This window comes from Bubalus kerabau, chromosome 4 (genome assembly GCF_029407905.1).
Source record: "Bubalus kerabau isolate K-KA32 ecotype Philippines breed swamp buffalo chromosome 4, PCC_UOA_SB_1v2, whole genome shotgun sequence".
Lineage (NCBI taxonomy): Eukaryota > Metazoa > Chordata > Mammalia > Artiodactyla > Bovidae > Bubalus > Bubalus kerabau.
The window spans coordinates 30529279-30545046 of record NC_073627.1 but is presented as its reverse complement, the minus strand read 5'-3'; the positions used below and the strand labels follow the sequence as shown (position 1 = coordinate 30545046).

The 15768-nt window shown below is 41.5% G+C and overlaps 1 protein-coding gene across 6 annotated transcripts in view; it reads left to right on the top strand.

Moving 5' to 3' along the window:
• The window catches only part of AKAP10 (A-kinase anchoring protein 10), a 41256-nt gene that overhangs the window by 11377 nt on the left and 14111 nt on the right, over positions 1-15768 (top strand). For all 6 annotated transcript variants that reach the window (XR_008713021.1, XM_055576390.1, XM_055576392.1 and 3 more), the window contains exons 4-10: positions 509-1045; positions 7131-7229; positions 10008-10092; positions 10818-10941; positions 12069-12205; positions 13962-14106; positions 15593-15766. Coding sequence is in view for 5 of the 6 variants with exons in the window: in XM_055576390.1 (XP_055432365.1) it covers positions 509-1045; positions 7131-7229; positions 10008-10092; positions 10818-10941; positions 12069-12205; positions 13962-14106; positions 15593-15766 (1301 nt within the window). In the remaining variant the exon portion in view is untranslated. The remainder of the gene's footprint in view (positions 1-508; positions 1046-7130; positions 7230-10007; positions 10093-10817; positions 10942-12068; positions 12206-13961; positions 14107-15592; positions 15767-15768) is intronic.

Here is a 15768-nt window from a genome sequence, read left to right as displayed (position 1 = left end):
AATCCCAGATCTAACTATTCTGTTATAAATGAGGCTAAGAGTTCATAATATCTTTCTAGCTATATCCACAATTTTTCCTCAGGATAAGGTCCTAGAAAAAGTTACTGGATTGAAAATTACCCTGATGGCTAAGGCTTTGCTGTTACTGAATCCTCCAAAAAGATTTTGTCATTTTACATTTTTAATCATCTGTTTTGCTATGCCTTTGTTAGTTCTTGTTCTTTTTTTTAAACCCATCTTTCAGTTTGATAGCCAAAAATGGTATATATTAATTTGTTTTTCTGAGATTTTTAATGAGATTGAACTTTTAAGATATTTTTATTGGTCTTTTTTTCCTTTGGAACCTGTATCATAAGATTTTTTTCCCTTAAGAATTTACATGATTTGAATTGCCATGAAAAGAGATGAGAGGATTGATTAATCAAGTAACGAAGACCCTTCTAGTAATTTAAATAAGCTTTAGCTGTTGTTATCTGTTACTGAACTGCTAACTCTTTTCTTCTTTTAGGCAGATCTTGTCTGGACTACCAGACTCAGGAGGCCAAATCAAGTCTTTCAAAGACCCTTGAGCAAGTCTTGCATGACACCATGGTCCTCCCTTATTTCATTCAATTCATGGAACTTCGGAGAATGGAGCATTTGGTTAAGTTTTGGTTGGAGGCTGAAAGTTTTCACTCCACAACTTGGTCCCGAATAAGAGCACACAGCCTGAACACGGTGAAGCAGAGCTCATTGGCTGAACCTGTCTCTCCATCTAAAAAGCCCGAAACCACAGCAGCTTTTGTAACCGAGTCTCTTAACAGGAGGCTGGAGGATTCTGGCTCAGCCCAGCTGGAAGGAATTGACTTAAATACTAGAACTAGCAACTCCCAGAACCACTTGCTTTCCCAGGAGAGTGACCGTGCCCATTCGCTCCACCTGGAGACAGCCAGGACAGGAACTCACCGGGGCTCCCTGGAAACCCAGGAGTCCTCCAGGCTCATGGTAGCCAGTAGAAGTAGTCCATCTTCTCCACTGAAGGAATTATCAGGAAAATTAATGAAAAGTAAGTGTGTGGTGGTGTCTCTCTTTATCCTGTTTTTGTTTGTTTTTACAGTCTATTTATGGGCTTCCCTGGTGGTCCAGTGGCTAAGATTGCAGAAACCAAATGCATGGGGCCTGGGTCCAATCCCTGGTTGAGGAGCTAAAGATCTCACATGCCACAATAAGATCTGTTGCAACCAAATAGATAAAAATAAATATATTTTTAAAAATCTACTTAAAAGTGGAACTTGAATGGGGATTAAAAGGGTTAGAGTAATTTTCTCCCAAATTTGGGAGTTTTAGAATAGGATTGTGTATGAAAAAAGAACAGAAGGGCCGACCCCCTAAGAAAAAGAAATAAGAATTAACAAATGAAGAAGGGTCCAGGGTCATCACAGATTTTGAAATCAAATCCTTATCCAAAAAGGCTAATGTCAGCCTCAATCTTAGTTTTCTTGCTCTTTTACTGAACTTTTCAGGTAAAGTTATTTGTTAATTGAAAGCAGGGCGCATCAGTCGGGTTCTGTGTCAGGGGCTGTACTTGAATTTCACGGAGTAGTCACAGCAGCCCTGTGAGGTAGGCAGCCACCCTGTTTTACATGTGAGGAAGCCATGGCTTGGGACGGTCGAGGAGCCTGCCAGGTCATACATCAGGCAGGACCTGCGCTTCAAATCCTGGAGTCTGGACTGCGGCTCCTCTTTTCCTTTTTCTTCTCTATTAGCTTGAAAGCTACACACTTCATTTTTCAGTTATCCTGGAATTCTGATTAGACAGCTTCCAACCCATGCTTATCATCTCTTTTATCTTCTCTTTGTTTTTCAAAGGTCCAAATCTACATTCCTTTTTTTATTTTTCCTTGTGTGCTTTTTTCTTTTTTTTTCCCTACTAAGCCTTTATTAAGGCAGTTTTTTTTTTTTAAGGTTCACAGCAAAATTGAGGGGAAGCTACAGGTGTTTCCTGTACACCCTTTGCCCCCTGAACATGCATCGCCTTCCCCATTATCAACATCCCCACCAGAGGGAAACACTTGTTATAACCAGTGAACTTACCTGGGGGCATCACAATTACCCAAAGTTTACTTTCGGGTTCACGCATGGTGTTACATGTTCTGTGAATTTGGGGAAGTGTATAACCTCTTGTAACCACCATTGTGATACCAGGCAGAGCATTTTCACTGCCCTAAAAACCTGTGTGCTCTACCAGTTTATCTCTATATACCCACTCATTTCACTCTGGCCACCACTAATCTTTTTCTTGTCTCCATAGTTTTGCATTTTCTGGAATGTCACATACTTAGAATCGTGTAGTATGTAGCTTTTTCAGATTGGTAGTAACATCTTCAGATCTTTTAGTTTGTTGATTCTTAAAATGGATCTAAACTGCTATTGAATCAGTCTTTTAAAGTGTTATTTTAATCTAAAAGTTAGCAAATTCTTCCATTTCTAGAAATATTTTTCTTCAGGTTTGCCTGGTCGTTTTTTAGTTTCTTGTTCCTTTATCCCTCTGTCCTACTTTTGACCCCATTTTTTATTTATTTAAATTTATTAAACATGTATTCAGTATCTCATAACCCCAGTGCCTACAGCTTTTGTATATCTGATTCAGGGTTTGTTTCTGCAGGTTCACACTTCTGGTAGGCTGTGGTTTTAGTGGGTTTTGGCTGTGAATACATATGTCTTTGAATTTTATCTTTGGTAATTCTTCAGGGACTCTAATTAGATTGGGTTCTTTGTGAATGTTTTTGTATTTGCTTTTGCCAGGCATCCAGGACCCGCTTCATTGCTACCCTGGTACCACTGAAAACTAAGTTTCTATCTTGCGGAGGGGAGGGATGGGGGTGTGTGTCTAAGTTTCTGTCTTGGGGTGAGGGTGCGTCCCTGCCCTCTTAGGGCCTCCTGCCCTCTTAGGGCTGTGTGTGTGTATGTGTGTGTCTGTGTCTGTGTCTCCCTTCTTAGGGCCTCCTGCCCTCTTAACGGCCGTGCGTGTGTGTGTGTGTGTGTGTGTGTGTGTGCACGCACACACGTGCGCACGCCCTCTTAGGGCCTTTTGTGTGTGTATTTGGTTTCTTCAGGCCCTGCCCTCTTAGGGCCTTCCGTGTGTGTGTGTCGCTCAGTCTTGTCCAGCTCTTTGAGACACCATGGACTGTACACTCTTAGGGCCTTCTGCCTGGTTTGGGTCTAATTTCTACCCCGTTTGGGTCCCATGCAGCTGCCCTTGAAAGTGCAAGCCTCGTGTCTCATGGGGGTGAAGGGCTTTCTCGGGTAAATGCCCTCTCTCTCTTGTGCTTTTGCCCATCTTGATTTGGACTGGCTCCTACAGTTCACAGTTCCTTATCTGCAGTCGAGAAATCCAGAAAGCTTTGCCTATCACAAGTTATTTTTTAAATGAACAGAAGTTGACCTGAAGGGGTGTAAGCTTTTTATAGCTTATAGTTGATATGAATAGCATCATGAACATGGTTGTCTCACATGCTGCTGGGGAATTAAAGTGGTGTAGCTTTGTAGTGGGAGAAGGCAATGGCAACCCACTCCAGTACTCTTGCCTGGAAAATCCCATGGATGGAGGAGCCTGTTAGGCTGCAATCCATGGGGTTGCTAAGAGTCGGACATGACTGAGCGACTTCACTTTCACTTTCCACTTTCATGCATTGGAGAAGGAAAGGGCAACCCACTCCAGTGTTCTTACCTGGAGAATCCCAGGGACGGGGGAGCCTGGTGGGCAGCTGTCTATGGGGTCGCACAGAGTCGGACACAACTGAAGCAACATAGTAGTAGTAGTAGTCATCATCGTCTGTTTGGAGAGAATTTACGTTTTTAACTGTATTGAGTCTTAAACGCCGTAGATTGAATCTGCTCCATATACCTACCTCTTTGATTGCTCTCTTTTGCATTGTATGGTTTTCAATGTACAGATCCTTAATGTTTTGTTATTCCCCCTTTTCTGGTACTAGTACAAATAATATGTTTAGAAAGTTTTTGTTTCTATAGTTTTTTTATTGCTAGTATATAGAAATATGATTGACTTTTATATGTTGACCTTCTGTTCTGTGCCTTAATTTACTCACTTGTTATTTCTTGGAGCTTTTGTGTAGATTGCCTGAGATTCTTGTCTTCTCCCTGATCTTAGAAAGCACTCAGGCTTTCATCATAAAGTGTGAGGTTAGCTATGGGATTTTGTAAATGCCCTGTATCAGGTTGATAAAGCGCCCTTCTCTTAAAAGTTTACTGAGAGTTGTTTAAAAGATTACAGATAATTGTTTAAATCATGAATGGTGTTGAATTTTCTCAAATGTTTTTTCTGTGCCATTTAATATGACCATGTGGTTTTCCTTCTTTTGTCTGAGGGATTATATCGATTAAAAAAAAAAAAAATACTGAATAAGCTTGCATTCCCAGAGTAAGCCTCATTTGCTTGTGGTGTATTAGTCTGTTTATGCTGCTGGACTTGATTTTCTAATATTTTGTCGAGCATTTTTGCACCTGTGTTTATGATGGATATTGGTCTATAGTCTTCTTACACTGCTTTTGTCCAGTTTTGTTATTAGTAATTCTGGCCATGTAAAATGAGTTGTCATTTCATGGAAAACAGCTGGCAGTGTTGTTGCCCAGTGATAAAATGTAAGTTTTCAAATGAAACTTCGAATTTGGAAAACTTCCATTCACTACCACATGCTTTGACAGGTTTAAAGAGTGTTCTGAAAAGATCATTGGTGATATTAATGATGTGATTTCTTTCTTTATACTATATGATGCAATTTATCAACATCTGTAAGATCTTCATAAGTTAGTGAACCAATATTTTTTTAAATATTTGAAAATATATGATACTATAAAAGCACTTATTAGTTAAAAAAAAACTCGTTGAACATGGTACATAGACCAGTAGATTCTAATGTAACAGATTATAACCAGTTTATTAATTTGGTTTCTGATTCTACATTCTGATTAACTTTTAAGAAACTACCACTTTTCAAGTTTTGGATATAGTATCAAAGAAGAATGCTTCCCAGGAGGTGCAGTGGTAAAGAATCTGCCTGCCAATACAGGAGACACGGGTTCAATCCCTGAGTCCAGAAGATCCCTCTGAAGGAGGAAATGGCAACCTACCCAGTATTCTTGCCTGGAAAATCCCATGGACAGAAAAGCCTCGTGGGCCACAGTCCTTGGGGTTATGACTGAGTACGCACAAGGAGGATCAAAGAAGAATATAACCACAGTTCAGAAAGCTATTAAAATACTCCTTTTCACAGCTCTGAGGCCAGATATTCTTGATATAAAGAAAACCATTTATCTGTTCACAGCAAAGCAATGTCTGTCCAAAATCAAGCAGTTCTCCCTTCTCATTGGATTGTAACCTAGTGTTCATTCTCACACTACCTGGAATTAGTGCTGACCCTGCAGGTTAAAGGCTCAGTTGCACAACAGTGTCCCCCACTTCAGATGCCGGTCATGGGTCGCAGGTCAGATTCCCACTACCTCTTCCTCTTTCGGTAATTTGCTGTCAAGGCTCAAAGAACTTAGGGAAACATGTTATATATGTTTAGTGATGTAAAAGGATATTATAAAGGAGGGAAATGAGCTTCCAGATGAAGAGGTCCACGGGGTGGAGTCCAGAAGGATCTGAAGTGCAGGAGCTTCTGTCTCTGTGGGTTTGGGGCGATCTCCTCTCTGGCACATGGATACATTCATGAACCCAGAAGCTCTCTGAGCTGCTTCATTTAGGGTTTTATGGTGTCATCATGTAGGCACAATTGATTAAATCATTAGCTGTTGGTGATTGGCTTGATGGTCCACAACCCCCTCCACCCTCCCTGGAGGTTGGAGAGTGGGGCTGGAGTTCTGGTTCCTTCTCTGGCAACCAGCTCCCTCTCTGCACAAGTCACTTGGTGTCCATAAACTTTTCCTGTGCTTGAAAGAGCTTTATTATGATTAACAAATGATGCCCCTCTGGCCCCTACTGTAACTCAGGAAGCTGCAAGGGTTTTAGGAACTCTGTGCCAGGAACCAGGACAGAAACTGTACATACACACATGTATACACATAGGCTTCCCTTGTGGCTTGGATGGTAAAGCATCTGCTTACAATGCAGGAGACCCTGGATTGGGATGATCCCCTGGAGAAAGAAGTAGCAACCTACTCCACTATTCTTGCCTGGAGAATCCCGTGGACAGAGGAGCCTGGCAGGCTACAGTCCATAGGGTCATGACTGCACAACTAACACAACAACATACACACACACACACACACACACACACTGTGTATATATATACACACATACGCACACACACTAATATATATAATATACATACATTTCTTTTCATATCCTGATAGCACTATATATATTTGACCCAAATAGAAAAGCACAACAGATTGAATGCCAAAGCAGATATAAGAATCTTAACAGTTTGCTATCAAGAAAAATAGAGTTGCAAAAATGTAAAATGTCATCCTCTTATTAATTTTTTCAGTTTGGAAAATAGTTATTTTTAAAAAATGGTGTTTATGTTAACTTTTAACAGATTTAATATTGTTCATTTAAACTGGATAATTTTTCATCTTAATTTTCAATACCTTACTATCTATAGGTAAAACTCAGATAAATGGAAGCTCAGTAATTTTTAAGATTTCAAAGTCCCAAGACAGAAAGTTTGAGATTCACTATTTTAACCTTCCAGGGTTGTTGAAGGTCAGATGAATGTATTCGTGAATGTGAAATTTGGTAAAATATTTTCAACATGAATTTGTAAATAACTTGAGCCCCCGCTGTGTAAATCCTTCAGGTTCCAACTTTGGAGAGGAGATACGGAAAGAGGGTGTGTGAGAATAAGTATTTGCTGTTTCTCGTGAGCTTGTTAGCTGTGGGGAGGGCAGGGGGCTTCCTCATAACTCCTCTGCTCCACCAACCAAAGGGTGTAAAAGCAACTTTGTGATAGAGGCTTGTTTTGTCCTAAGTTTATTTACAAATATATTTATTTGTAATAAACTATCTATTTGCGTATTTGTGTGTGTGCTTGGGTCCACAGCAAAGCCCTGCTGTTGGTGAATATGTTCCGTTACTGGTGCAAGTTGCTTTTTGGTTTTGAAATTGTCCCTGTCTTCCCTTGCAGGTATAGAGCAAGATGCAGTGAATACTTTTACCAAATACATATCTCCAGATGCTGCTAAACCGATACCAATTACAGAAGCAATGAGAAATGACATCATAGGTAAGCAGTGCTTGAAGCTATGTCCAAAAAAAAAAAAAGCCTCTTTTTGGTTATTAAGAGAATTCTTCATGAATATGAAATTCAGCATCTCCCTTCCGTGTCTTGTTTTCAGTGTACTTCATTATATCTGACTGTTGCTCACTTAAAAAGTTTCCCTCTTATTCATTATTATTCGTTTTTGATTTGAAAAATAGTAGCACATGTTTACTTGAGTACTTACTGTGTCCCAGACAATATTCTAAGCACTTCCCCTGGACAAACTCATATAATCTTCTAAAGAACCTTTTAGCATAAATACAGTTATTATTTTATAAGTGAGGAACCACAGAGAAGGTAACAGCTCCCAGTGCACACCTGCTGTCTATAACATTTGCCCTCGATAAGGCTCAGACATGGCAGAGTTAGGCTTTGGAACCAGACCCTACCTGGTAGGCTATTTGGCAGTGTTTTTCATGCTGCAGATTAGGACCAGTCTCCTCTTAGGTCTTCACCACCACCGCCCCCCCCTTCCAAAAAAAGACTAGAAAAATCAAAGTGCTTCACAGTAGTAAGGGCAAACAAACAGCACTTCTGAAAATTGTTTCTTTTTTCCATCGTGCATAGGTATATAAATTTTTCTGTCGTAATTTTTTAAATGTTTTGAAAGCTTTTACTGTGTTGTATCAGAAAGACCTCAAGTATGCCTATAGTCACAGATAAAAGTGGTTCATTATACATTGAATAGATATTTATTATCAGAAAACGAAGATCATGGCATTTGGTCCCATCACTTCATGGGAAATAGATGGGGAAAGAGTGGAAACAGTGTCAGGCCTGGCGTGCTGCAATTCACGGGTTGCAAATAATACTTTTGGGCTCCAAAATCACTGCAGATGGTGACTGCAGCCATGAAATTAAAAGACGCTTACTCCTTGGAAGAAAAGTTATGACCAACCTAGATAGCATATTCAAAACCAGAGACATTACTTTGCCAACAAAGGTCTGTCTAGTCAAGGCTATGGTTTTTCCTGTGGTCATGTATGGATGTAAGAGTTGGACTGTGAAGAAAGCTGAGCGCCGAAGTGCTTTTAAACTGTGGTGTTGGAGAAGACTCTTGAGAGTCCCTTGGACTGCGAGGAGATCCAACCAGTCCATTCTGAAGATCAGCCCTGGGATTTCTTTGGAAGGAATGATGCTAAAGCTGAAACTCCAGTACTTTGGCCACCTCCTGCGAAGAGTTGACTCATTGGAAAAGACTCTGATGCTGGGAGGGATTGGGGGCAGGAGGAGAAGGGGACGACAGAGGATGAGATGGCTGGATGGCATCACCAACTCGATGGACGTGAGTCTGAGTGAACTCCGGGAGTTGGTGATGGACAGGGAGGCCTGGCGTGCTGCGATACATGGGGTCGCAAAGAGTTGGACACAACTGAGCGTCTGAACTGAACTAAACTGATATTCCTATTAAGTCGCATTACTCAGTTTTGAGTTTTTGATTGCAAAAATTAAGTGTTTTGATTTATGAAGTATAGCCTGTTATTCCTCTCCTAGCAGGTTCTTCACAGCGTGGGGCTCTTTGGGTCTTTACTCATTATTTGGGAATAGCAGGTCCCCTCCCGATCTCAGCTAAGCTTCTTCTGTCAGTCTCCACACTCCCAGTGCACACCTTCTGTCTGTGTCAGGCTAACAGGTGCTGCCCTTGTGTTTCCCTTTTCCTCTCCCACACAGACGCCTGTAACACACGGGCCTTGTGGCTGTTGGTGGCTTGTCCCTATCTGCTTGTGTTTTGGAATTTTCAACCAGTTTCATTCCAAGTGTCGTCATGGAATTTTGGGGTTTTCTATGTTGTTTCTCTCTTTCTATGTGAAAATTTGTTGCTACCATCTTCTAGACTTCCCAAGACCACCTGTGCCTAATGATAACTGTTAGGTGTCTGAACAGATTAGAATGTTGGAAATCGTTCGCTAGCAATTCCTTTAGGTGTTTGTACCAATTGATAACTGGGGTAGCTGAGAAAAGGAGAGAGCTTTTGATAAAGAGATAACTATTTTTCATAAATCTATAGTTCCTTAGGTTACCATCCTAGAAATAGAATTGCTGATTGAAAGGGTATGTTCATATTTTGAGGAATGGGGATATGTTCATTTTTAAAGCTTGTGCTAGAAACTGCCAGTTTATATGCCCAGTTAAATACATCAGTTTATGTGCCCACTAACACAAGGGTCAGTTTTCCCATGCCCATGCTCAAGTGTGTGTATCATTAAACAATTAAGCAAATGGATTGTTAAAACGATTTTGTGCCAGTTTACTAGACAAAAGGTGATGTGCTTCATTATTGTAATCCATTATTATATTTCCTTGGTTACTAGTGAGCATGCATATGTTTTTAATTGGCCATTTTATATTTGTCCTTCAGTGAATTTTCTTTTCCTGTCCTTTGTTCATTTTTCTTTTGAGACTTTCTTGTAAGTTTGTAAGAGCTCTTGATACATGAAGGAAAATAATCTATCATTCTTAAACTGTCATATATGCTGCAACTCTTTTCCCTCAGTCTGCCCTTTTGTTTTGTTTTAGGAGTGTTTTAAAGAAATTAATTTCATATTGAATCTTTTGATTTTTGCTTTTGCATGTATGCTTAGAAAGACATTCCTTACCTCATGATCAGCTGTTTACCTGTATTTTCTTTTAATTGCATTAAAACCTGCTAATCTTGATGCCTTTACAGTTATTGCCTGCTTTGATTTGCAGATGTGTATAGTTTGGATTTAGAGAAAAAGTTATTTACCATTTCTTTTACAGCAAAGATTTGTGGAGAAGACGGGCAGGTGGATCCCAACTGTTTCGTTTCTGCACAGTCCATAGTCTTCAGTGCAATGGAGCACGAGTATGTCGGTTTCACACTCCCACATTCTATGGTCTTGGGAATTTCGGTTCAGTCTCAGGAGAAAACCAAGTTATCTTTGAGGGTTTAAATACTTTGACTGTTTACAGGATCTTAGAGGCATCCTCTCAAACTATCTTGGGCAATGGTTTCTTTTAAATACAAATTATGTAAATCCTAGTAAAAGTAAAACAGATTTGTATTTTTAATTTTGATATTTCTTAAGTTAAAAGAATTTGTTTTTAATTCTGAAGTCACTGGGGGATATTGTGACTGTAGGGTATCTGCTTAAACAACACGTGTCTTCAGGTGGATATCCTGATTGTTAGTACATGCTGTAACCTTAATGGATGCCGTAGCACTAAATCCACATGCCCTCAAAAAAATCTCCGTATTCATTCTTTCATTTAAGATTTGTGGAAAGGGTGCTGCGCACAGTTAGCTATAGTACCTGCTGAAGGAGATTACAGCCTGAGAGTAACAGGGCATGTTGCTTGGTTACTGCAGTAGGAGGTAGCATGTGTTCAATGCTAGAGGGGAGCTGCAAGCCAGTAAGAGAGGGGAGAGGTTGCTGCAGGGAGAAGAGTCAAGGAGACACCGTGGGAAGGGAGGGTATGCTGACCCAGGCTGTGAGGCACAGCGGGCACAGCGCGGAAAGAGTATGTGCTTCCCAGCAGAGCTCTTTCCTCGGTCGGTCCCTCAAATTTTACCTTTTTGTCCACATGCAGGCACTTTAGTGAGTTTCTACGAAGTCACCATTTCTGTAAATACCAGATTGAAGTGCTGACCAGTGGAACTGTTTACCTGGCTGACATTCTCTTCTGTGAGTCAGCCCTCTTTTATTTCTCAGAGGTAAATTCTGCATTTCCTTTCACACTCTTAGATTCCAGCCTCTAAGCTGTAAATGCTGGGGCCCTGCCTGTGGAAAATAACATAGAGGAGACAAGTTATTTGTAAACACATCAGTTGGGTTTAAATACCTCGATTACTGTGTTGTATCTAATGGCAAGAATACTTGAATGGCATTAAAGAGAACTTGAAAATTCAGTGTAAAATAACTATAATTTTGAAAAATCTAATTAAACTGCTTATAAGAGCATGCAGATTTTTAACTATTTAGAGCTGTTTTAAAACCACGGAATTTGATACTTGATTTCAATGCATAAATGTTTGCAGACCAGACTTAAGAAGAGAGAAGGGAAAGTAGTGAATTTTCTGCTGTGTCATCATTTTACTTTAGCCATGTGATAGGATTACCCAGCGAAACATTTGCAAGGAGCAGTGAGTAAACTCATCTCCTTGAGGCATGCAGTTTAGTGTGATGGGGTGTGTTAGGCTTCAGCTAATGAAATGGTTACAAAGCAAGTGACTCTGAAGTCAGGGTAGAGGGTTCCTAGTCTCACAGAGTGGTCACTTAGACCCATACCTGCATCCTACTTCCTCACCAGGGTATAGTTACTTAGCTGATTCAAGTTCTCACCCCCTCTCTTTACCTTAAGTTTAATTGATTTGTTCAGGTTGCTGTGGCCGTGTGGAATGGTGGAAACAATCAGGTGTTCGAGATTGGGTCCAGTTGGTTTATTTTTTGTATGCTTGGCAGCAAGGAACCACTAATCCACCTTTAATTTTAACTCCTGTTCACTGAAATTTGCTTTCAGCTGTGTGGTGGTAGGGTTTCTGTTGTTGCTTAGAGTTGTTTCTTGTTTTGATTGGGGGGGGGGAGTTGTTTGTTGGTTTGGTTTGTTTTTTTCCCCCCTAAAACAATATTTTAATATTTTTCAATCTCAGATGACTGTAAGTTGCTGACTGGCATTAACTGAGCAAGTGGATCTTTGGGGAGTGGGTGGTTTTGTGGGGATTTCTTCTCTTGATGTCCTGTATTTTAATAGTTGGTGTTTATATATAGATGAGAAATGGTGAGAGAAATCTGTTTACAGATTTTCAGTCTGATTTTCCTCATTTGTATGTTTACTTCCCAGTACATGGAAAAAGAGGACTCAGTGAATATCCTACAGTTCTGGTTGGCAGCAGACAACTTCCAGTCTCAGCTCGCTGCCAAAAAAGGGCAGTATGACGGACAGGAGGCGCAGAATGACGCCATGATCTTATACGACAAGTGAGTCAGGTGGTGGAGGACTTTGGCACTTAGCAGATACTGAGCGTTTCATGTGCTCTTGGGTAGTAAAGGTGGGTCACCTGGGTCTCTGCCATCAGGGAGCTCTCAGGGAGCCACAGAGGAGCTGTTTACTGGTGTGTGCAAAGTGGGGGTTCCTAGAACACAAATTGCTGGTGGGAAAGTGGGTTGTGTGGGGAGCATGCAGATCAGTAATGGTGGAGGTCACTGAGGGCTTCACAGAAGGAAGATTTGATTGCATCCCGAAGAGTGAATTGGATTCTGTCGCCAAAGAAGGTGGGGAAGAATGTTCTTGGAGGAGGCACCGGCATGAGCAGACTCATTGGCGCTTTGGGTGATTGAAAACTTGGGTTGGGACATGAAAGAAGATGAAACCAACAGGAATATATTGTAGAGGGCTCAGTGGCTACTCAGCCAGACTGACCGCTTAGCAGAGAGCAGTTTTTCATTAGCTTTCCTTGAAGATGAGATGGCAGCACAGTCTGACAGGGAATGGAATTGGAAACTGTGTCTGCTCCTCATTTTCATCCAGCTTTTCTCCTTCTGTGAAGACAAGCAGTGTGATGTTTGTATCCACAAGCACTTGCTAAGAAGACAGCTTGAGGGTAAAGAAAAAAATCATGGGACCTTGGGATTGGCAGAGAGCTGAGAGCGTCTGGGTCAGGGGTTTCCGCCCGCCAGGCGTGCTCGTGCTCCTGTCAGTGGAAGTGCCACCTAGGAACTTGCCAAAAACAGTTTCCTGCCCTCTGGTGGAAGACATTCTGACTCGGCGGGTTTGAGGTATGACCCAGGAATCTTTCTCTCTAAAGACATCTGGTTGATCCTGATGAATAGCCAGGTGAGAGTCTGGTCTGATTTTCCCAGTTTGCTGATGACAACACCAGGGCCCACACGGGTGATGAATGTCTCAAAGTGACAGGGCAGATAAGTGGCAGGACTTGGATGCGGTTCTAATGTTTGTCCAGTGTTTATTTTAGTATAATATATTTGTGGGAAAATACTGTACAAGAAACATTGTTATATGGACATTAACATGGCAGATGTGTACGTTTAGAAATTCGGGGTAGTTCCCTCATGATCCAGTGGTTAGAATTCTGCGATTTCAGGGATTGAATCTGGGGCCTAGGTTCAAGCCCAGGTCTAAGATCTAAGATCCCGCAAGCCGCATCGTGTGGCCAAAAAAAATTTTTATTATGTGTTGCCCCACAATTAAAAGCATGGAGGAATATTTGCCAACTTACTTGTTGCAAGGTGGGAGGAAGCTCACTTTTTGTTAAGAAAATACTGATAACAAGAAAGCGGGGTTTTCTGTGCTGGAGCAGATGAGTGGCAGCAGTGAGGACCTGGCGGAGCTCAGTGCACCCCTTGCAGGGGCACCGTCTGCCCTGGGTCCCGTGTCCAAACCGGGAGCCGTTTTCAAACGAAGACGCCCACCAGCACTATTGTTTTATCAAGGTCATTATGCCAAATTTGACTTGACCCATTCCTACTCTTTCGCTTTTCTTTTTTTTCCTAATATCCTGTTTCATTAGCCTTTCTGTATTTTTGTTGTGAAGAGGAGCTGGAAGCCGCAGAATGCTCAGATGTGGTGGGAGGAAAGGTCGCTGCAGGGCTGCCCTCCACCCAGCTCTGTAGGCCTAGGTCTGCACGAGCCTCGTAGAAGGGTCTCTGGAGTCAGTGCCAGAAGGCGCTGTGATTGCTGGGATACAGGTTGACTTTGGCCGTCTTTCTGCTGTAGGTACTTCTCCCTCCAGGCCACACACCCTCTTGGGTTCGACGATGTTGTGCGACTGGAAATTGAATCCAACATTTGCCGGGAAGGTGGGCCACTCCCTAACTGTTTCACAACTCCATTACGTCAGGCCTGGACGACCATGGAGAAGGTAACCAAAACCCCAGAAGTGTTAAACTATAGTAAATTTTTCCTGGTGTAAGTCAGAAAATGAAATGTGGAGAAACACAACAGTAGACAACTGAAATACTGCGATGATGATTAAGAGCAAAGGCTTTGAGTCTGGCTTGGTGTGTATTAATCTCAACCCTATAGGCCGAGGGACCCAGGCAGCTCCCGAAGTCCTTCCTCCTCTCTGAGGTGGGGCTCATACAGGTACTTTACCTCAGAAGTGTTTTGAGGATGAAAGTGAGGTAAGACATGTAGAGTGCTTACTAGTAACATAGCCCCTGACACATCGTAAGCATTAAAGAATGTTAACTGCTGTTATTACTGTATTATAGCTTTTAGATAACTGATAGTACTGAGCAAAGTTAGCTTAGGATGATCCAGATTTTTCACCAAACCCTCCAACAGGGTTGGAACGTTAGTTTTTTGTATCGGTGTCACTTACAAGGTAAGTGCTAATAGCTGCTTATTATTGATAAAGAGTTGGAACTTATGCCTCAGTTATTCTCTGATGAACTAGAGCAGTTTTTACTGGGAATGGGACAGAGCCCAGGATAAGCCCGTGAGGTGGTTCCTGTCCTGTCTGGCTCGTGCATCAGGTGGAAAGGGATTACACTGCTGCATGACCACCCCTCAAACCTGAGTGTCAGGGGTGTGGCAGGGCGCTGCTGGGAAACTGGATAGCTCTTGTCCAGGGCTGATCATTTTTTCATAATTAAAATAAACATTGTCTAATCTTACAGGGAAACTTCAAGATCTATATCATACAAAGAATGTAAACTTTCTGGATAATAAAAGAGAAAAATAGAATATCAGAGTACATACAGTACTATCAAGTAGGTAAATGGGGAGAAGAATGTGTGCCTCCTTCACTAATACTTTGAGTATTTCTATGCTGGATGTTGTTACAGGGGTAAACAGAAGAAAAAACATGGTTTCTGCCCTCCTGCAGCTCTATCTAGGAGGAAGGCGTATGTGAAACACAGACATCAATATTTATAGTTGTGCTGAATACAGTAAAGGAAAAGTTGAACATAGGAAATGCCAGTAATAATAATGGGAGCTTAGGATCATTAATAATTTTTAAATGCAAACGAAAACATCTGTGTACATTAGATGTTTATTTAACGGTGATATGAAAAAACAGACGCCAGTGTTGGAAAGCCTGTGTCAGAATAGATGCCTTGATAATACTGCTAGTGATTATCCTTAGGATTTATCAAAGCTGAAGTTTTCATGAGTTGAACTCAGTAGTCACACTCCTGGTAAATTATCTTAAAGAAATCCGTCCAGAAGTCAAAATCAACATATACACGAAGACTTCAGTATTTATAACAAACCAGAAAAACCTAGTTTCAAATTACATTCGCTCCCTGGTCACTAAGAAGTCCAGATTCAGTAGTTTCACGGCTAGTTTTCCGGGGGGAGCCTATAAACTGGTAGCATTAACAAGGTGTCTTCTCTTTCAGGTCTTTTTGCCTGGCTTTTTGTCCAGCAATCTGTATTATAAATACTTGAACGATCTCATCCACTCGGTTCGAGGAGACGAGTTCCTGGGAGGGAGTGGCTCGCTGACGGCTCCAGGCTCTATGGGTCCTCCTGACGACTCCCACCCTGGGGCTGCCGACAGCGCCACCTCTCAGGT